Below are 22,336 nucleotides of genomic sequence, written 5' to 3'. Positions count from 1 at the left end.
TTTGTTAGAACAAAGTGTTCTTGTATTGAGGGAAGATATGAGTCGAAGCCTAAGGCCTTGGAAACCCTGAAAGGCAGTTCTCTGTCCTATAGGGTTACCGTAAGTCAGCATGGACTTGATGGCAGTGAGGTTAGGGCTCTTTAGTCTAACCACGTGAGACTGTGGTTATAGATAGTTTTAAACATGAAACCTGTACTTTTTTTTAATTAAAATCATATTTTATGTCATGTCATTTTAAAGCAAGCTTTTATTTATTTTTAAGCCTTTATTTTTATACATTCTATAATGAAATACCATTAAAAGTTCATGCAATACTGAGTTCTGTGGAATTTGTTTTATATTTTTTCTAAGGAAGATAAAATTCTCCTAGTACAAGGAAATATATAATTTATAATAGTAAATTCACTAGAATTTTAAAATCATAATAAAATCTAATATTAATTAAGGAACAATTGAAATCAATAGACAGAGAAGAACTGATAATCTTGTCTGCCTTTGAAATTATTTTTGAACTGCAGAATCTTCAATCTATGTATGGGAAGTTAAGATGGAAAAAGTTAATAGAATTTTGGTTTTTGGCCTCCAAGGTACAGATAAAGATCATGAAAGTAATTGCTATTTACCTCTCAAATTTCAAGACTTAATGTAGCAATTTCTATGTTATTTTCAATCACTTTTTATTAACTGCTTCCAAGAATCGTAACAAGTGCAGGAACAGATTGATGATATCCAGGTAGAGGCTGATGGCCGCCAGGATATACTCTTCTGGTGACAGTCTGTGCATCAGGGAGTGAGTGTCATAGATGATGAACCCGCAGAAAAGAAGGGCTCCGCCAGCAGCCAACACCAGCTCCACTGTCTCACTGTAGAAAAACAACTACAGACAACAGTAATGAGTTTACACTGGAGGACAACCATCAGAGTATTCAATGACCTGCTGGACTGATCTGCTGCTAGATATGTACATGTATTTGATATCATACACAACAATGAACACAAAGTTTGATGGAAGGTTGGCTAGGTGAGTGAATGATGAATCACTTTTTCTCCCCTTAAACTATTCACTTGACTTTGAGCAGTGTTCCAATATATATTATTTAGAAATATAGTTCTCTTTCATAGTCAAATGTGCCACACGGAGGTTGGCAATTACAAGTAAGGGTCTTTCTTTGGGACTTCACTCATTTGTTCATCCTTTTATAAATCAGCAATGCTGATTGACATAAGACTTTGTATTTATAGAGATGATTCTATAATCAATTATCTATAAATCTCCCAGATAATTATAACTAAGCCTCCAATGAGAAGAGCACACATTATACATTTTTTGAGATTATTATACAGGTAGTCTCTGACTTACAACATATTCCAAATCAAAACCACACTGAGGACCATCTGTTTCCTTCTTTCTTTTCACATTCATTGTAATACGTACGATGTAAAATGTTGCAGCATGCACCTGGCTGATGCCCTCGTTACCACGCAATCGCAGATGTGCGGTCTTATGATTTACCACTTACATAGCTACATCGTACAAGCCATGGGCTCATCGACATTGCCACAGCATTGAAACCAACTTTGATGTAGTCCTGGCAATAAAGTGTGAGCTTATTCAGCTCTCCGCGCCATCAGACCCCTTAGTTGTGAATTTCATCATTGAAGTACATTTTTAATGATTAGTTTATTTTTTATGTATGTATGCACATTGATATGTAATGTTTCCAAACCCTACGACAAACACCAGATCTATAAAGATACTAATAAAAAAAGCAATAATATTGAAAACAAAAAAAAATATTTAACATATGTTAGAACTGCCTCTGATGGGGTTGGAAGTCAGGGATCACCTGCATTGGTACAGTCAGAATTATTTGTATGCTCCCGTTCTGAAACAACTTACCTGCAAGAAGCCAGATAAGCACAAAATCCATAAAACAGTAAACAGCCTATAAAAACAAAGTATTAATAATTTAGAACATTATTCACTATAGGAAACTTTGTAAGTCCATTCAAAAATTATCTGAAAAAACAAAGAGCCCTATAAAAAGGAATCCATCCATACTTGTGCCAAAGAATAATTAAAATGTAAGAATTCATAAATATACAATGAAGGCAATGCAATATCCATCTGGAGGCGTTAGTGTTTTAGGAAATGGGAAGTACAGCTGTTTATTCCATAATTGTTTTATGGTTTACAAAACTAGTTACGCGTTATCATTTTTAAAGTTTTTAATTGAAGCAAAGAAAATGCTAAAAGCAGAAAATCATTGGATGCACTGTAATTCAGAAAACTATAAAATTCCTAGAACATTATACACGAACAAATGAAACAGTTGCATTTTAGACTAAATAATAACAAACCATTCTAAGAACACGCATTATCAAAGTTCCCACAGGCACTCTCTAGTCTATCCTTATGTCTTAAAGAAAGTAATTTATGCACATAAATTTGCTGCTGCTGCTATAATTTTATGGTTACCACTCAATTGTTACAGATCAAGTATACTTATGTAATGGAGGATAACTAAAACATCAGGCTTTTGTGATCAAACGTGGGAGCCCAAATACATTTATCTAAACTTCATGTCACAAGGGCCAAAGCTTACCCTCTTAACTACAACCCAGATAGAACATATAAAAGAGCAGACACAAGATGATATGCAGAGAGGGCAGAGAAACACAAAGCCTATGTTATGAAGAGGCAGAGAGGAGGTTGTTGACTCGAACAGGGGTTCTAGGACAGGCGTTCTAGAGCGTACACCACAGGTTAGGAAGATGAAGGAAAGAATGAACCTTCACCATATACGTCACAAAAGTTTGTGTGAAGCACCCACTCCCCCACGCCCATAAATCTATAAATCACACTCCATTCCAATTAAACTATTTAAGCAGGTTGGACAACATATGGTCAGTACCAGCACTCTAGTTTGACGTGATAAAGAATTCTGGTCATCTGAATTACAAAAAAATAAGGAAAGAAAGCATGTTTTGCATGGCTAGCCTATTGCAAACTGTTAAATGTTGTAGCAGGAAAAAACAAAAAGAGGCTGGGTGATTATGTGCCAACAGGAGGCCACTGGAAACTTAAGAAGGAATCTATGCATTCCTACCAGGTGAGGGCGACAGAGGACCACTACAGTACTACTGTCAAAAACCGAGCATTCATAGATTTGTTGAATGGAAGCAGTATGCAGGTCAATCCAGATGACCTGGAGAAGTTCTTCAACATTCGGGGGAAGTAACTTGCTTTTGCCACACGTGTGATGGTCTTGTTGGCATTTATGCAAGGGCAAAGACCTAAATATTTTAGGTAAATCTCATACTTTCATAAAATATCCAAGTCTCCGTCTCTAGAAAGCTGGTGTTTTTGACTTTCATTTTTCACCAGAGAGGTGGAATAAAATGACTCTAAGTCATACATCATCTATGCTTTAGGAGACAGTAGCACCTGGCTTCAGTATGCACAGAGATGCACTCGCATGCCTGCCATTGAAAAGTCAGTATCAAAGTTAGCAGTCTAAAAATTTCCTTCAACACTAAATGTAAACACACCCATCTATTATAGGCAAGAATATGTAACTTACCCTGCTCCAAATTTGCTAAAGTCTCTCTTAGATTGTAGAGTATACGCAGTCAAGCCAAGAAAGACTGCAGTGGTCAGTATAAATGCTTGGAGAATAATATATACATCATAGAAAGTAACTGTAAAATGAAATTATTGATTAAAATACATAAACATTAAAAAGAAACAGCTCTTTCTTATATGTAATAGAAATACATACTTTATATTTTCTTCCGTACTATTTTTTCAATAAGGATAACTGTGGAAAGAGTACTTATTCAGGCCTGAATACTGCTCTATGTCTATGATGCAGTGTGGAGGCTCCACCCAATACAATCATATAAAACAAGGAGTCGTAGTAGTAAGCTAATGGAATCAAGGGCAAGAAAATGGCACAGCTAGCCCGTCAGGAGTGCTAGTGATAAGATTCTTCAGCCATTCCCATCTCGGCTACAGCTTATCACCACGCGTGGTGGATGTCCATTGTAGCTTACATATCAGCAGTTATCATTCTAACTGGGAATCCTTGGATTACAGCACCTACTCTAGAAATAACCTAGTGAGTCAGCTCACCAGTCTCACTCAAGAAAAAATTGAACAAGAAAAATACCAATGCCGTCTGGGACTGACGACCATTTCTCTACTGCTCCTTGCTGAACTGCTTCATATCCAAATCTGCATTTTCTTGGTACTTGGTAATGAATATGTATAGCCAAATTCCCTCCTGTAATTTTGGAGCGATGCTCTGGATTCACTATGGCTATTGTAGTGCAACTGCTTAATATTTTAACAAAAGACAATGTATAATCTTTTAAAAGGCTTTAAAACCAAAACCATTTTATGTAGTTTTCAGAGCTTAATTATCCAAGTCGTTTATATTTCTAAATAGTTCATTATTAGAATGTTTATATCACTATAGGAGCAACAAGGTAAAAACAGGAAAAAAAAGCATGAAGTCAATTGTGATCCCTGTAATTTCAGAATGCAATTAAAAGCAGAGAAGGATGTTATAATCAGTGAGAAACAGGATTTCTCAAAGGATCTCATCCTTGTATTTCTACTTCTAGTTCCTAAACATTTCCCCTATATTCCTTAAACATGGGAGGAGGAGTCAGTAGATAGACCTGAGGCTAAAAACAATACTAAATAAACAATAACAGTTGGCTTGAAGTCATTTCCATTTTATTTATTCTAGTATTTATTACAAGACGTTTTGTAAAGGAAGGGACAGGAGTATCTGAATGCGCAGATTCAATAAAATTGGAAGAGAAGAGTAAAAACAATAGTAATGATTAAAAAGGAGATAAACTTAATGGCCATATGAATGAACAATTTACTGTTATTAAGTATAATAGCTGACTGACTTTTTATAGAGTCAGGATTAACCAATAAATCAAGACCGAATAAACAGTGATATGTTCACTTTAGACTTTGCATAGGGCATAACCAGTAATTATTGCCTTGAAACACATCCCTCACACCAAACATGCTAACTGCCATCAAGTCATAGTAAGCCCACAGGACAAAGTAGATCTGTTCACTAGGGTCTCTAAATCTCAATCTGGAAGCACACAGTCTCATCTTCCTCCTGCAGAGTGGCTAGTGAACTTGAACTTGAACCTTGCAATCAGCAGACCAATACAATCCACTATAGCACCAGGGCTCCTTAACACCAAGCAGAGAAACAGAAAGGACCACTGTTTTTCATGGTGCCGGGTGAGAACATGTGAAGATATAACTTTCCATGCAGCTCAGTTCAATGCAGGTGATTCTTCCAGGCTAATCTCATGGAACCTAAGTCTATGGCTCAAAACACATGTTATTAGCTCCTCTATGGTCCCTTCAAATTAGGGTCAAGATTGCTTATACTTGTAATTTTTTGAATGGGTAAGTACAAAAGAAACAGTGCTTTCTGTTCCTCTTGTTTTCCTTATTCTCTGTGGATTCCATGCTAAACTGAACAATGTAAACATTTGTTTTTTGCTAGATTTTATGAATTTTCCCTTCTATGCCATATTCTAAAAATATGACATTCTATGATATTAAGCTTTAGCTCCAAACACCTTTTAAACTAGAGATGTATTCACATTCAAAAGATATTCGAACATACAGTAGCATAATTACAGCTTACCGACAATGGCCACAGTCAGAGCTTCCAATAATGTCTAAGAAAAAAGAAATAAAAATCCCATCAATATAGATAAAATTTATACTATCTCAAATTTTTTAATTACTAGGAGTTCAATGTGTTTCCATATGCACGATCTCCTTTGACCTTCAGGGTCAAAGGACATGGGAGAGAAACCAGAGAGAAAACGAGGCCTCAAAACACAAAGTAAGTGTACTTGGATGCTAGCCGTGATTCTATCACTCTCTAAACCCTATCAGACCTTTCAGATCTGTAAGTAGAAGTTTATTATTTACATGCAATACAGGAAATTCTGTTTTTCACACTCTCTAATGCAAATAAAAAGCGAAACTACAACTCATGTGTACTTTATAATAAAATATATCACACAAACAAATACAGGAAAAAATGAACTACTTAAGCATCACTGTTTAGGCATGAAGGAGACTCAGTGGTGCTGTCAGGTAAGCACTAGACTGTTAATTACAAGGCTGACAGTTCAAAGCTACAAATTGCTCAGAGGGAGGAAAACGAGGCTATCTATTTTGTGAAGGTTTCACGGCCTCAGTTTCACCTTCTCTACAGTTGCTATGAGTTAGCAGTGTGTTGATGGCAGTAGGTTTGATTTTGATTTTATTTAGGTGCGCGGAGCCCTGATGGCACAGCTGCTAAGCTACACACCGAGGTCAGCCGTTCAAACACACCATTTGCCTCGTGAAAGCAAGGTGTGGCAGTGTGCTTCCAGAGAGACCCACAGCCTTGGAGGTGATATGCAGATCACCACTGTCCTATGAGTGAGTCACTATGAATGAGAACCAACTCAACAGCAATGGATTGTTGGTTTCTTTAGGTGTAGCAGGATCTTGAAAGTGTCCCCTGATATCCAGTTTCTCTTCCCTAGTAACAGAATTTGGGGCCGGATATATTGCTGCTCAGATTAAACATTCTGTTTTTCAGCTACCCATGCAGCTAATTCTGGCCACGTGTTCTGAGTGTACCACTCAAAAGTGCACCATTGCAAATTGTGCTCAAAAAACAGCCTTGTCCTCCCCTTCTTATTCTTATTTTTCTGAGGGGGTAACTGGGTGGATTGTGGGGAGCTATCTTACACAGGAAACATTCAAATGTACCTAACAATAGGAGGGAGGAGGGCCCTTGGCAACTTCAGTGAACAGAAAGAAAGGCCACTCAGATTTTTACATGAGAGAGAAAGAAGAGCCTTGATTTAAGTTGTGGGAGGCCTGTGGTGCTGAGGTAAGTGCTGAGTGGCTAAGCAAACAGTGAGAGAGTGGAAGGGGCCCTCGGGCCTCAGGGGAAATAGAGGCAGCCTGTTTCTATGAAGCAGCCCAAGGTCCCAGAGCTAGACAGCAGCAAAATCAAGTCATCTGATTCCAATTCACTACTTTTGCCACTATGTTCTAAAACTGACCCCAAAAACCTTCTAAACAAAATAACAGAAAACTATAAAATGACAGTTTATTTCCTGAAGTATACTAATTTTAAAAAACTACATTTGTTTTGCAATTGTTACATAGATATGGACATACAATTAATTAAGCATGCTTGGAACTTAGGAACAAACAATAAAGGAAGAGATGTGGTCAAAATACTCACAAATCCAAAAAGCAGGTACAGGTTAAGGGGATGCTTATGTCTGTTCAGAGTCAATGCTAGAATCAAACCCAAAGATCCCAGGGAAGACACCAAAATTAAGGCAGGACTGAAAGACAAAATAGTAAAATCCTTTTAAAGTTTAAAATAGCACAAATGCCACTATCCAACTTAATAAAACCTTCTATGTTTATGATAATACAGCAAAGATCTACAACAAACTATTATTTTAAAAAATTTTTAATATCTGGAACACCCCGAGGGGTATGAAATGGAGAAGGGGTTCAGGACAAAGAAAAGAAATCCATAAGGAAAGAGGAGACTTTTTTTTTTTTTTACTTCATGAGTTGCTATATCTGATGGGTTTTTTTTTGTTGTTGTTTTGGGGGGGAGGGTTGCCATTAGCACACTTTTTAAAACTAGACCAACACCAAGTCAACAGTTCACACCCACCAGCTGCACCTCAGGAGAAGATGAGGCTTTAACCTCCTGCAAAGATTTAGTCTTGAAAACCCTATGTAAGGTCGCTCTGGGGTGAAAAGGAGTTGTGGTGGCATCATGGTTACGGGTTGGGCTGCTAATGGAGAGGTCCATAGTGTGAAACCACCAGCTGTTCCTCAGGAGAAACAGGAGGCTTTCTACTCCCATAAAGTGCGACAATCTTGGAAACCCACAGGGCAGCTCTACCCTGTCCTTCAGGGTCACCATGAGTCAGAATTGACTTGGTGACAGTGTTTCCTAAAGGTTTATGGAATAGAAATAATTCAGTGTTAGTAAGTACTAAATAGTAAACAAACATAGTACCTCATATTTTTAGGGTTTTTATTAGCGCTATAATCTAAATGAAAGAATTTAACCCATAACAATCTAATATCTTAAATATTCCCCTTTGGGGGCCATGAGAAGATAGAAACTTTTATTTCTATGAAAATAATTATTCTTTTTTTCCCCCTTTCCTTTCATATAACAAAAACCTACATTATTTTTAATCCTGGAAATAATTATTTTGGAAGTCATACCTTAAATGAATTAGTGATGAATGCAGCTTTTTAAAATAATTCTTCATAAAATTACCCTAGTTATGAGTCAAAGTTAAAATAATTACTTAAAAATCAATTTTTAGTCACCATATTAGACTTTAGGGATATAGATAAGTAAAGTAACAGGATATATATATTTAATTAAGATTAAAAAAAATAAACTTCGGAGGGGAAAAAAATGGTGACCCGATAGGACTCACCCACCCAGAGTTCCTGCTGCCAGACCAGAAAATTGGGAGATCTATCTAGTATAAGATAAACTGAATGAATTAGTCTGGAGGAAAAAAATAACGGGACCAATGGTTCCGGGGAGGGAGGGGGGGGAGAGACACGGGAGGAGGGGGTAAGGAGGTGGTGCTGACCAACCCAGGGACAGGGGAGCAACAAGTGATTCAAAATCAGTGGCAAGGAGGGTGTGAGAGGTCTGGTAGGGATTCAGCAAGGGCAAGGTAACTGAGAGAAATTTCTGAAACACAAATGAAGGCTGAAAGTGGGACAAGATAGTGGGACATGATAGTGGGACAAGAGGAAAGTAAAAGGAAATAGAGGAAAGAACTAGGTGACAAAAGGTATTTATAGAGTCTCAAGACTGGAATGTACATATGTAAATATATTTATATAAGAGTGTAGGGAAACAGATCTATGTGCATATATTTATACGTTTTATATTAAGGCAGCAGATGGACAATGGGCCTTCACTCAAGCACTTACTCAATGCAAGAACACATTGTTCTATTAAATTGGCATTCCAGGATGCACACCTTCCAGACACAATTGCTGAAGAAAAATGTGTGCACAAGCAAATATGGTGAAGAAAGCTGACGGTGCCGGGCTATCAAAAGATACAGTGTCTGGGGTCTTAAAGGCTTGAATATACACAAGTGGCCATCTAGCTGAGAAGCATCAAAGCCCACATGGAAGAAGCACACCAGCCTGTCTAACCACGAGGTGTAGAAGGGACCAGTTATCAGACATCAAAGAACTAAAAATCGTATCAGTAGGTGTCCACCTTCCTGATATGATCAATGAAGACAAACGTGTGCATAAGCAAATGTGGTGAAGAAAGCTGATGGTGCCCGACTATCAAAAGATACAGCGTCTGGGTCTTAAAGGCTCAAAGATAAACAAGTGGCCATCTAGCTCAGAAGCAACAAAGCCCACATGGAAAAACACACCAGTCTGTGTGACCACGAGCTGTCAAAGGGATCAGGTATCAACCATCAAGAAACAAAAAAATATATCATTGTAAATGGGGGTAAGGGCAGAGTTGAGACTCAAAGCCCATCAGTAGCCAACCGGACACCCCCTTACTGAAGGATTGTGGGTAGGAAATGAGCTAGTCAGGGTGCAGGGTAGCAAGGAAGAAACATAACTTTCCTCTCCCACACTATCATGATCCCAATTCTACCTTACAAATCTGGCTATACCGGAGGATGTACATTGGTACAGATAGCAACCGGAAACACAGGGAATCCAGGACAGATGACTCCTTTAGGACCAGTGGTGAGAGTGGCAATGACTGGAGGGTGGAGGGAATGTGGGATAGAAAGGGGGAACTGATTACAAGAATCTACGTATAGCCTCCTCCCTGGGGGAAGAACAGCAAAGAAGAGGGCGGGGGAGATGTCGGAAAGTGTAACATATGACAAAATAATAATTTATGAATTATGAAGAGTTCATGAAGTGGGGAGGGGAGTGGGGAGGGAAGGGGAAAATGAGCAGCCAATATTAAGGTTCAAGTAGAAGGCAAATGTTTTGAGAATGATGATGGCAACAAATGTAAATATGTGCTTGACACAATGGATGTATGGATTGTGATAAGAATTGTACAAGCCCCTAATAAAATGATTTTAGAAAAATAAACTTCATGTAGTAAAAGATTTTAGTACTATTTCAGAAGATAAAGGCTTAAAACTAAAATAATATGTGGTTTAAAAATATGCAAAAGTAATAATCAGGTTGTGGGACATTTTCCTTATAAAACAAAACTAATTTTAAAAGAATTAGACAATGAACTTTTTTGACATTCCAATCTCAAAACTGAATAGAAAAACATGAACTTTGCTTATGTCCTCATGAATTTATGCAATATCTGAAAACGATTCAAAATCCCCTCATTATCTTACCTTTCATGTACAAATGTCCGGATCGGCTCGAAGTATAGAAAGACTGAGCATGTCATTGTTGTTAAGAGAACTTGCAGAGAAAGGATGCTATAGACTTTTCTTAGAAAAGCTGAAAGAGACAAGAAAAATGACATGACTTCTTAAAGCATATATCATATTGTTAGATACAATTTCTTCTTGGAAAAACTAAGCTTGTGTATATGCACTTTATTAAATATTAATCCAAATAACATTCTATAACTAAAACTAGAAAAAAAGAAAAAGTTTCCATAGTAGCTCAGAAAATAATACCGTAATTCCCCAAAAAGCATGAGCTTACAAATGAACAGTAAGTCACTGGGCCAGAAAGGAGCCCTGGTGCCACAGTGGTTACACCCTGGGTGCATAATGCAAACATGTTAACTAACTTTCACTCATCTAGTTTCATCTCTCAGGAATAGTCCACTACCCCTATTTTCTATACAATAAGAGATTTCCACCTTTCAGGATAATTAGCAACATAAACAAGTAAATGCTAAGTTCTCAGGATTTTAAAAAATAACAATTACAAAAGTCTTCTGATGGTATAAAACAATGAACAATACCGGCATCCCACCCCATGTTCAGAAGTGAAATATTAGCAGTAGATGCCCTTGCGACAATTCTGATTCATAATGATCCTCCACAGGGTTTCTGAGGCTGTAAATCTTTATGAGAGCAGACAGTCTCACCTTCCTCCAGAGGAGCAGCTGGTGGGTTTGAACCTCTCATTTTACAACTAGAAGCCCAACACATACCAAACAACCCCATTAGGGCTCTTTTGTCTCAAAAAACTCCGTATTTACTGACATCGAGTACATTTCAATTCATAGTGACCCTATAGGACAGGGCAGTGCTGCCCTATGGGTTTCCGAAACTATAAACCTTTACAGGAGTAGAAAGTCACATCTTTCTCCAGGGTAGTAGCTGGGGGTTTGGTTTTGAACTGTTGGCTTATGATTAGCAACTCAGTGCAAAATCCACTATGCCACCAGGGCTCTCTATCTACATGTGTTAATAACAGCCATTTCTATCCTCATATGTCCCTGGTTAACTGCTAATCATCTTTCAAGATGCATCTCCCAAGATGAATACATGTTAATACTAAGAAAATAATTTGGGAAAAGATATTGAGAACAGTGGCATCATTTGAAGAATGGAACCATGTCACTGAATTGTACATGTAGAAAGTGTTAAATTGGCATATGTTTTGCTGTGTATATTTTCACCAAAAAGAGAGACTCAAGCCTAACCTGAACTAAACAGCCTTTCCTCATGCTCCCATGAAATCCCGAACGTCCTTTTAATCAGTTTACTTTATAATTGCCCTTCACCTCCATTAAACTATAGAGATTGAGGGCTTGTCTTACTCTGCCCAACAGCACTCAGCTGCCCATCAAAAGGTTGCTGGCAAACCCTGTGGGGCAATTATTTCCCATTACACTGTGTCACCATGAGTTGGAATAACAATTACACCAAACCCAGCACCGTATTTCAGGTCAGGATGAGGCCAAAAGCCCATGGCCATTGAGTCAATTCCAACTCATAAGCACAGAAAAAAAATATTTACTACATGTTGTTGTGAATTAAATGTCTATTAAAGGAATGAATGTCTGCGTGAGCTCGTGCTACAAGAGGAAACAATCTTATCTTGACAAAGAAAAGGGAAACCACCTAACTTCTTTGACACCTGCTTGTTCACCCAGCAAAAGGTGGGCTGCTGCCCCATGCCTGCTGGGCCAACACTCATGTGGTGGATGTGGTGGAAGCCACTGTTTGACCAAGGTCTACACACTTGTCATCCCAGTGAACGGTGAATTTCTTTGATGACATGCAATGGATTATCAGGTAATAAAATTATTTGAAAGTTTCATAAGAAAAAGAAATTGTCACAGATACTAATGATTCAATCCTTAAAATGCCCAAGCATTAAATCTTACAATTTTCCCTCTGGAATTGTCCAAAGTTTAGTTTCCAAAAAGGACCTCGCTGGTTGCTATGTTGCTGAACAAAATTCAGCAGAGCTTCCAAACTAAAGAAAAGCTATGAAGGAAGGCTCCTGGGAGCCTTATGGATCACAATGGCACAATCTAAAATCAGTGGATGACTCAAGAGCAGGCAGCATTGCGTCCTGACAAACAAGTGACTGCCGAGAGTCAGGAGCCCACAGAAGGGCAGCAAACCACACCTTAAACAGGTTTGACTGAACCTATCATTTGATTCACAGTACCAGTTGTACCATGGCTTATGTGTAGGTATATAGTTTGAACAACAAAAACAAGATAGTGTTAATTTCCAAAACACATCTACAACCTACTTTCCTAAGAAAGCCCTGATGTCTGATAAGTGGGGTCATTTTCATCTTTTTCATAAACTAAAAACAAAAAAAAACCCAGACTCACTGCCATTGAGTCACTACCAACTCATAACCACCCTATAGGGGCAAGGTATAAGGGCCCCTGTGAATTTCTGAGACAGTAAAGGCTATACCTCTTTAAAGGAATAGAAGCCCCATTTTTCTTCTGAGGAGAGGTTGATAGGTTAGAACTGCTGACCTGGCAGTTAACAGCCACAGTAACTACTGTGCCACCAGGGCTCTGCTTTCATAAAACTAGATGACAAAATACATATTATCAGACAGGGCAATATTATTTCAACCATATTTCTGAATATTTAATTATTAAACCAAAGATCAAATCATAACTCACATGGGATGGTGAATTACTTGATACAGCTCTTCTAGCCAGTCTTTGAAATTCCTACCAAAGGCTGGGTTAGGACTATGCAAATGAAGGTGTTGGTGGCCCCAAGGGAACTGGATAAAAACAAAAGACTCATGGCCATCAAGGTGATTCCAACTCATAAGAGCCCTACAGGCCAAAGTAGAACTGCCCCTAGGGGTGTCCAAGATTGTAACTCTTCATAGGAATAGGAAGCCTCATCTTTCTCCCTCCCAAATGGCTGGTGGTTTTGAACTGCTGACTTGCTGTTAGCAGCCCATCTTGCAACCTACTAGGCCACCTGGCAACCTGCTAATAATGTAACTAAGACACCTGGCACCTATGTTGGGTGGGACCATGCAAATAGCAGGAATGGAGCTCTAATGTAAGGATGGACAGTTTTACCATCATGCCAGGTTAAAATGAACCATCTCTAAAGTGGAAAGGGGGAATCACTACACCAAGAAAGATGAACCAGGAGTGGAGGACATGCTTCTGACCCTGAAATCCCTGTGCTGCACTGAAAGTCCTCCACCCTGAGACAAGAGGGTTGTGACACCAGAGATGGTAGAGCTAAGAGGCTGGGACGGTGGTAGCCTTCCCAGGCCACCTAACAAGAAAGTGAAGTGCCCTACAGACTTGCTGGGAGCTGAGTGCCTTCAGACTGCCGCTGACTGGCGGGGTGGGGGTGCCTCTGAATACTTCCTGGTAGAGTAAAAGAGGTGTTTTACATTTCCGAGCAGGCAGCAGCCAAGAGGCCATGTAGCCAAGGCCAAAGAGATGTGCGTACTTGGCTGAGAAGAGGCTATGCTGACCACAAAACTGTCTCCTGAGCATTTCTGATCAGGAACTGCACCTTGTTAACATCCCTAACAAAGGCCACAATCTTTGAATCTGTTGTGTGGCCACTGTGGCAGATTATCAAAGCCAGCAGAGGAGAAAGAGGGGATTGAGAGTGGGGGTGGTGTTAGAATTGGGAACAGTTGGATGATGGAGCTACGTCCAACTGCCATTTCATCAGAAGCAGTCTTGAGCTGTTGATAAATCAATCCGATTCTCCTCCCCGCTCGTGAAGTTAAGGAGGTCAAAGATGGCTGCTGCTCCACGTTCACAACTACCTTACGCAAAAAAACACATGTAAGTCAAGTCTACTCTGTATCACTATATATCCTTTCACTATGCAGTGAGAGTTAAGTCTTACCATTAAAAAAATACCACTTTTTATTGAGTTGGAACCAACTCCATGGCAGCTAGCCACAGTAACATGGGTGAACTGGATGAAAGTTTACTGAGCAGGTTGGTTTTCCCTTGAACAATTCACACGTATTTTGATTCATCAATGTAACTTCACTTTTGCTACTTCCTCCGTGTTTCTGGTTTCTATTCCTTCTTCTATCCTATCCCTTCTGGCTTTCTTAATGTCCTGGGGCAAATGCTGCCCTTTTGCTCTCCAATGACCGATTATTCTGAGGAATACATGCCTCCCGAGTGGTGTTGTTCCCCTTATCCAAGACCTATGAAGTGTTTCCATTTGAAGGAATGCTGTTACAATTCAAAACCTTGCACACAGAAAGACATGTTTACCTGTAAAAGTAAGTGTGTGTGCAGGTGATTACAGGCACACCTTAGATTGACTGCAGGTTCGTTCCATACACACTCAAAGGCAATGGATTTGGTTTCACAATCCAAACAAAAATATGTTTACATGACACAGGTAGTCCAGTATGTGTTCAACAGCGCCATAGAAAAGTCTGCTATGTTGTGAGAATCACCAAAATGTGGCAGACACATTTGCTGTTACAAAAATGGCACCAGAAGAAAAATAGCCAGTGTCTGCAAAGTGCGATAAAGGCCAACAAACAGTCTTTGAATGAACTACAAGCTTTTCTTTGTTGTTGTTGCTTATTTGTTTTGTCATTGGCTGTTGTTGTTTTGTTATATGTTGTTACTTGGTTTTGCTCTGTCTTATTTCTGTGAATGTTATTATCTCCGCAGGTCTGTCTAAATAAGATAGGCTGGATAAACAATCTGGAGGAGAAAACAATGGACCGACAGTCCCGGGGGGGACAAGGGAGAAGGGGAGGTGGGGGTAAAGGAAGTGGTGTTAACTAATCCAGGGACAAGGAAACAACAAGTGATCCAAATTGGTGGTGAGAGGGGTGTGGGAGGCCTGGTAGGGCATGATCAAGGGTAATATAACAAAGAGGAATTGCTGAGCATGAAAGTGGGGACTGAGCATGAAAGTGGGACAGGAGGAAAGTCAAGGGAAATAGATGAAAGAGTTGGGAGGCAAAGGGCATTTATAGAGGTCTAGATAAAGACATGTACATATGCAAATATGTTTACATATGAGGATGGGGAAATAGATAAATGTGCCTATATTTATATGTTTAGTATTAAGGTAGCAGAAGGACATCGGGCCTCCACTCAAGTACTCCCTCAATGCAAGAATACTTTCTTCTATTAAATTGGCATTCCATGATGCTCACCTTCCTGACACAATCGCTGAAGACAAAGTGGGTGAATAAGCAAATGTGGTGAAGAAAGCTGATGGTGGCAGCTATCAAAAGATACAGCATCTGGGGTCTTAAAAGCTTGAGAGTAAACAAGCGGCCATCTAGCTCAGAAGCAACAAAGCCCACATGGAAGAACACACCAGCCTGTGTGATCACGAGGGGCCGAAGGGATCAGTTATCAGGCATCAAAGAACAAAAAATCATATCATTGGGTGCACACCTCCATGAGACGAACGCTGAAGACAAATGGGTGCATAAGCAAATGTGGCAAAGAAAGCTGATGATGGTGCCTGGCTATCAAAAGGTATAGCATCTGGGGTCTCAAAGGCTTAAAGGTAAACAAGCGGCCATCTAGCTCAGAAGCAACAAAGCCCACATGGAAGAAGCACACCAGCCTGTGTGATCACAAGGTGTCGAAGGGATCAGGTATAAGGCATCTTCAGAACAAAAAATCTTACCATAGTGAATGAGGGGGAGAGTGCAGAGTGGAGACCCAAAGCCCATTTGTCGGCCACTGGAGATCCCCTTGCAGAGGGGTCTAGGGGAGGATTTGAGCCAGTCAAGGTGCGATGTAGCAACAATGGAAAATACAACTTTCCTCTAGTTCCTAAATGCTTCCTCCCCGCCACCACTATCATGATCCGAATTCTACCTTGCAAGTCTGGCTAGACCAGAGGATGTACACTGGTACAGATAGGAACTGGAAACACAGGGAATCCAGGGCAGATGATCCCTTCAGGACCAGTGGTGTTTAAGTGGCGATACTGGGAGGGTAGAGGGAGAGTGGGTTGAAAAGAGGGAACCGATTACAATGATCTACATGTGATCTCCTCCCTGGGGGACGGACAACAGAAAAGTGGGTGAAGGGAGACATCGGACAGGGAAAGATATGACAAAACAATAATTTATAAATTATCAAGGGCTTCTGAGGGAGGGGGGAGGGGCGAAGGAGGGGAAAAAATGAGGACCTGATACCAGGGGCTTAATTGGAGAGCAAATGTTTTGAGAATGACAAGGGCAATGTATGTACAGGTGTGCTTTACACAACTGATGTATGTATGGATTGTGATAAGAGTTGTATGCGCCCCTAATAAAATGATTTTAAAAAAAAGCAGCAGCAGCAGCCTGTGTGTAACCAAAGACCAGGGGAATCAATGCCAAGGTGCTGATGATGGTTTCCTCTGCACAGTACGACCAAGGATGATCTTCAGGCTCTGTTCTGTGCTAATCTAGGTTTATTTCTTTTGTAATAGAAAACTCCAAGTCTACAAACGTATCATGAGAAAATATCCTTGTGTAGATATTCTCGACTACAACTTTCTCTATCTTCTTTAAAAATGGAATTGCAGGCAACAGCACCACTGGACTCCCGTTTTGAACGAATATAACCATGTCCAAGGATATTCCTACATAGTTTGTGAGGGTGGGGGGAGAGGTAATTCAATATGAAAGGACTTCCAGCCATATAATGATCCAAAACAAACCCCCTGCCATCCAGGAGTTCCAATTCAGAGCAGCCTTATCTAGGGTTTCTGAGGCTGTACATTGTTAGGGGAGTGGACAGCCTCATCTTCCTCCCACAGTGCGCTGGTGCATTTTAGCCTCCGACCAACAGCTTCCACATTTTGATCTGGGTCCGGATCTCTCATCTTCGGCTTGACACCTCAAACTTCACATGGCCAAAGAGGAACTCTTTTAAAATTTTCACCCAAATCTGTCTTTCTCCCAGGGTCTCATCAGTAAGCAGCATTACCATCCTGGCACAGGCCAACTGCAAGGTCGGTCCTTTCAACCCACCAGCTGCCCCAAAGGAGAGAGACGAAGCGAACTGCTCCAGCTAAGATCTACAGCACTGGACACCCTATCAGTCAGATCAACTTGATGCAATGCCTTTGGGTGTTCTCCCGTGTCCTTGCCCCCATAGCTAACCCCTCAGCAAGTGCTATCAAAGCAGGCCCACCTCTCTGTCTCCTCTGCGACCTCCTGAGTCACAGTCGGCATGGTCTCAGCGGGATACCTGCAGGACCCTCTCTGTCTTCTTGTTTTCTCTCTTGTTATCATCTAATGCCGCTGCACACGGCAGCTGCCAGAGGAGTTTTCACAAAGTAAGCTGTACCACATAATTCCCTGCTTAGACCCTTGAATGGTTTCTTTTACCCCTGGAACAAAAGGCAGAACCACCAAGGGATGGGGCCAGGAAGATATGACTATCAAGGAGAAGCCTAGTTCTTTAAAAAGCGCACCTGCGTGGACAGGTGGAAAGCGCATTCCTCTAGGAATAATGAAATCTGGTTTCTAGTCCCAACTTCACTGTGCTGTCTTGGGCAATGGTTTTGAAACGTAAATTCCATGCAAAATATTGGTGTGTGCTATTTTGAACACTGTGCATTCAGGAAGAACGACACTCACAAAAATGTTTAGCAGGATACAGAAACAGTATTTATATGCGTCAGATTGCAGAAGCGTTAGTATTTAAATAAGACATTTGCCGGGAAGAATGTACAGATGTGCTTTACACAATTGATGTATATATGGATTGTGATAAGAGTTGTATGAGTTCCTAATAAAATGTTTAAAAAATAAATAAATTTTAAAAAAAGGAAAAAAAAAGACATTTGCCAGGTCCTTAAAATAACTTGTTACGATTGGGGAAGCAGCAGGCAGGAGAAAAGTCAAGTGCCTGCCAAGAAATGTTGGTTAGGGCTGAGTTTTGACTCTAAAATCCAAAGCTCTTCCCTCTACACCACAGGTGGGAAACATGATCCTCAGGCTGTATAAACCACACTCCAAACTCACAAAACCCAGTCGATATCAACTCACAGTGAACTTATAGGACAAGGTAGAACTGTCCCTGTGGGTTTCTGAGATTGTAACTCTTCACAGTAGTAGAAAGTCCCATCTTGCTTCCTTGGAGTGGCTGGTGGTTTTGAACTATTGACCTTCTGGGTAGCAACCCAACACATAACCACTACACCATGCAGGATGGGTAAGGCCCTCGAAATAATCAACTCAAGCTAACATCACATGCCTCACCAAAAAGAAACAGCTCCAGCATCACATTAGGAGTCAGTTGTTTGACCAGTATGGCCCTCAAAGAGTATTACAAGGATCCAGATGGCCCTGCTCAGACTCTTGCACTACACTATTCTATTCCCAATGTCACAGGAAAAGTCAATCTTCTCACAGTCGGGACAGGTGGCCCATGAGCCCCACGCTCCTGTCCTCATCACTCATGCCCAGTCCTCTCTTCAGTAAGCTCTTGTCAGATACCCAAATCTCAGCCTGGTGGGACAAAGCTTCACTTCTTCCTGTAAGCACTCCTACATTACTCCAGTTCACACACTGTGACATCGATCCCCCACGCCCTTCTGACTTGAATGACTGTCAGATAATTTGGGAGGTGGTCCCCCTCACTGAAATGCCTTGGCCACAGGGACTGTGACTTCCCAAACTTTGTTCCTCCACTGCCTTTACATGAACGCATGAAGTTGTTTGTTCAACAAAGGTAGTTTCTTAAGTGTCTACTGGTAATTCAGATATGCTTCCTTATACTGGCGGTACCATGACTCACGGAGGCCTAAAGACTGCCTTCTACTCCTGCATGGACACCATGGTCTGCGGAAATCAAGTCTCCTGAAAGGATGGCCTTTCCCTATTTCAGCCCGCCCCATTCTCTCTGTTCCTCATCGTCCTGTTGGCATGGTCACAGGTATTGCAATGACTTGCTAGTATGACTGTCCAAGGCTATTGTTGGTTGCCTTTGCAACTTGGGTATCGGTTCTCAATTACTCTGTGGCATCCCAATTATCATGATCTATTTTATCACTGACATTTCAGAATGTCTTCTTTCAGAAACACACACTAAGAAACCGAGTTTATCTGCCTAAATATTTTAAAACTTGATCCCAGAAATATAGAAGCCAGAAACAGGACCCTTAGTTTATGAGAACTCTCCTAATTCCTTTTGATTTTACAGTGGTTCTCAACCTTCCTAACGCTGCAACCCTTTAATACAGGTCATTATGGTGTGGTGACGCCCCCCCAACCATAAAATTATTTTCGTTGCTACTTCATAACTGTCATTTTGCTACTGTTGTGAATCAGGCGACCCCTGTGAAAGGGTCAGCCATTCGACCCCCGACCCCCAAGGGGTCGCGACCCACAGGTTGAGAACCACTGCTTTACACGGTCCACTGGCTCGATAGAATGAAACACTGGGTAGTTAGGTGATCAAATGGTAAACAAGAGGGCAGGCAGCACATGCCACTCCCAAGAAGCTGCACAGTTTACAGTGAAACTCATTTCTGCCCACTAAATACCGCATCGAGGCGGCCCGGTGGTGCAGAGGGTTAGGCACTGGCCCGCAGGGTCAGCAGTTCTAACACGGCCCGACGGCCTCAGACACCCACAGGGGCAGGTCTATCCTGTCCACAGGGTCGCTGTCAGGATCCCCTGGGCAGGAGTGAGTTGCGTTGAAGCGACACACTGCATCATAAAACGAACACCATCCAGGGCAAAACTAGGGAATGTGACGGGCTTTGGAAGCTCCTGTTTTCAGCAATTCGTCTAGGTAACCGTGAAACATGCTGAGTTCCCCGAAGAGGGAGAACAGTGAGGGAAAGACCTGTCTTTACCGTCTCGCGGCGGCGAAAAAAAAACACATAGAAATTCATGACGCGTTCACGCCCTGCCCTGCTCCACGCGGAAACAAACAGATGACTCCTTCAGTTACACGTTCCAAAGACCACAAAGAAGCCCGTTTTCATCCAAAAAGAAAGAGACCGAAACGGCACGTTTCTGGCCGTCTGTTGGCACTGTGGGGCGCGGTGGGGCCCGTGGGGGGCTGCCAGTCGCAAGGCCCGCAGTCGGACACCACCGGCCCCGGGGACACTGCTCCCGGACGAGTCCCAGGCGTGGACACCCGCAGGGGCAGTGCCCCCGCGTCCCGGTTTCGGCTTCGTTTGCTTGCGTGAGGGTGTTCGCACGCCCATGTCGGCGTCGGGGCAAATATGGGACTCGACTACGCGGGAAACGGCGGCGCCGTGCGCTCGCGAGCTCCGAGCAGCACCCGGCCCGCGGGAGGGAGCGATCTCCGGGGCCGGGAGAGGGGCGGGCTCCGGGCCGCCGGCCGCCGCCTCAGGGGCCGACCCCGCCGCCAGGCAGGAGGGGACGCCGTACCCATTCGGATGTGCACGCTGGCAGAGGCCACGCAGCTGCCATAGTTGAAGTCATCCTCGATCGAAGAGGACGGGTAGCGAGGGTCTGAGTCGGCCATGGCGGCGGCGACGCGACAGCCGGCCGCCGGCGTGCGGAAGAGGCGTCTGGTCTCACAACGGACCGCGGCCCACTTCCGGGATGAAGTCATCCAGCCCCAACTAGCCGAGGAACGAGCCCCGAGCTCATCGATGGTCCGGCTTGGCAAGTTCCCGGCTCTGAGACCACGGAAGGGGCCTGCGGCCTAGAGGGTCAGACGTTGGGTTGGGGACCGGAAGATTAGCGGTTCAAATCCGCCACTTAGCAAATGAAGTCGCAGAAACGCGACGGGGCAGTTCCACCCCATGGGAGTCAGCTCGGCTGCAGTGTTTGCGTTTTGGTGGGGAGGAAGGAGATTGCTGGCAACAAATTATATCACCAGCATCATCTGAGGTGGTATGTTTTCCAGATTTTCTTTCACGAGTGTTTAAAAAGTCTCACTTGCAGAGTTGCTGAAAGTGATTGTAATGATGTACCATTCATTCCTCTGATGCCCACTCCTCCAATAGCACACTGGGGATACACTTTAATTCCATTATTTTCAATAACAATCATCTTTTATTGACTGAAAACATGCCTCTCGCCAATTGAAAATAAAGAAATAAATTCCAGATGGATTGTGGGCATAAATTAAAATGTAAAACTTAGAACTTTAAGATGATAGAGACTATCTTCATGATTTGGGGGAAGGCCACAGAATTCTGAAGCCAGATATAAAATAATCTTTAACCACATCAGGAAGGTTGACACTATATGCTACTCCCGTTAGGAGGTACAGTCTTGGAAGCTCACAGGGACAGTTCTGCCATGTTCTGTAGGGTCGCTATGAGTCTGCATAGACTCAATGGCAGAGAATTTGGTTTAATTTTTCATCAAAATCTACTAGAAGAGGGGGTTGAAAAGATATTTACTAAGTACATAATTTATAAACAGCTTGTTTCCAAAATATAAAAACAACTTAAAAATTAAGTAGAAAAAGAAGACAGCCAATAGGAAAAAATGAGTAAAAGACTTAAACATGCACATCACAAAAGAGGCTATCCAGACAGCTAATAAAACATGAAAAGGTTCTTGCTCTCATTAATAAACAGAAATTTTCATAAATGCTGCAATGCAGTATCTCCATATGCATACTGTGATGGTTAATGTTAGGTGTCAACTTGTCTAGGCTGTGATTCTCAGTGATTTGGCAAGCCAGATATCATCTCCCATTTTGTAATGTTGTCACATGATGTGAATGGCCGATCAGTTGACAATTGGGAGAGGAGTTTTCTGGGGTGTGTGAACTGCATCCATGATAAAGGAAACCTTACCTGTGTTCAAACTCCCTGGAACACCTCTCTCCCTTCCCCTCTTCTCCCT

General features: G+C 41.7%; 1 protein-coding gene across 1 annotated transcript; it reads right to left on the bottom strand.

Moving 5' to 3' along the window:
- Positions 1-229: 229 nt before the first annotated feature.
- On the bottom strand, positions 230-21,069 carry TMBIM4 (transmembrane BAX inhibitor motif containing 4). Its single transcript, XM_075551329.1, has 7 exons — positions 20,900-21,069; positions 10,468-10,576; positions 7,305-7,410; positions 5,694-5,727; positions 3,585-3,702; positions 1,901-1,946; positions 230-877 (listed from the first exon to the last, which is right to left on the bottom strand). Exons 1-7 carry the CDS (start codon positions 20,994-20,996, stop codon positions 671-673), a joined length of 717 nt encoding a protein of 238 aa, XP_075407444.1. The 5' UTR covers positions 20,997-21,069; the 3' UTR covers positions 230-670.
- Positions 21,070-22,336: the final 1,267 nt, after the last annotated feature.

Source organism: Tenrec ecaudatus, chromosome 6 (genome assembly GCF_050624435.1).
Source record: "Tenrec ecaudatus isolate mTenEca1 chromosome 6, mTenEca1.hap1, whole genome shotgun sequence".
NCBI lineage: Eukaryota > Metazoa > Chordata > Mammalia > Afrosoricida > Tenrecidae > Tenrec > Tenrec ecaudatus.
Note: the sequence above shows the minus strand (reverse complement) of the source record. Positions and strands in the feature narration are given on the sequence as shown.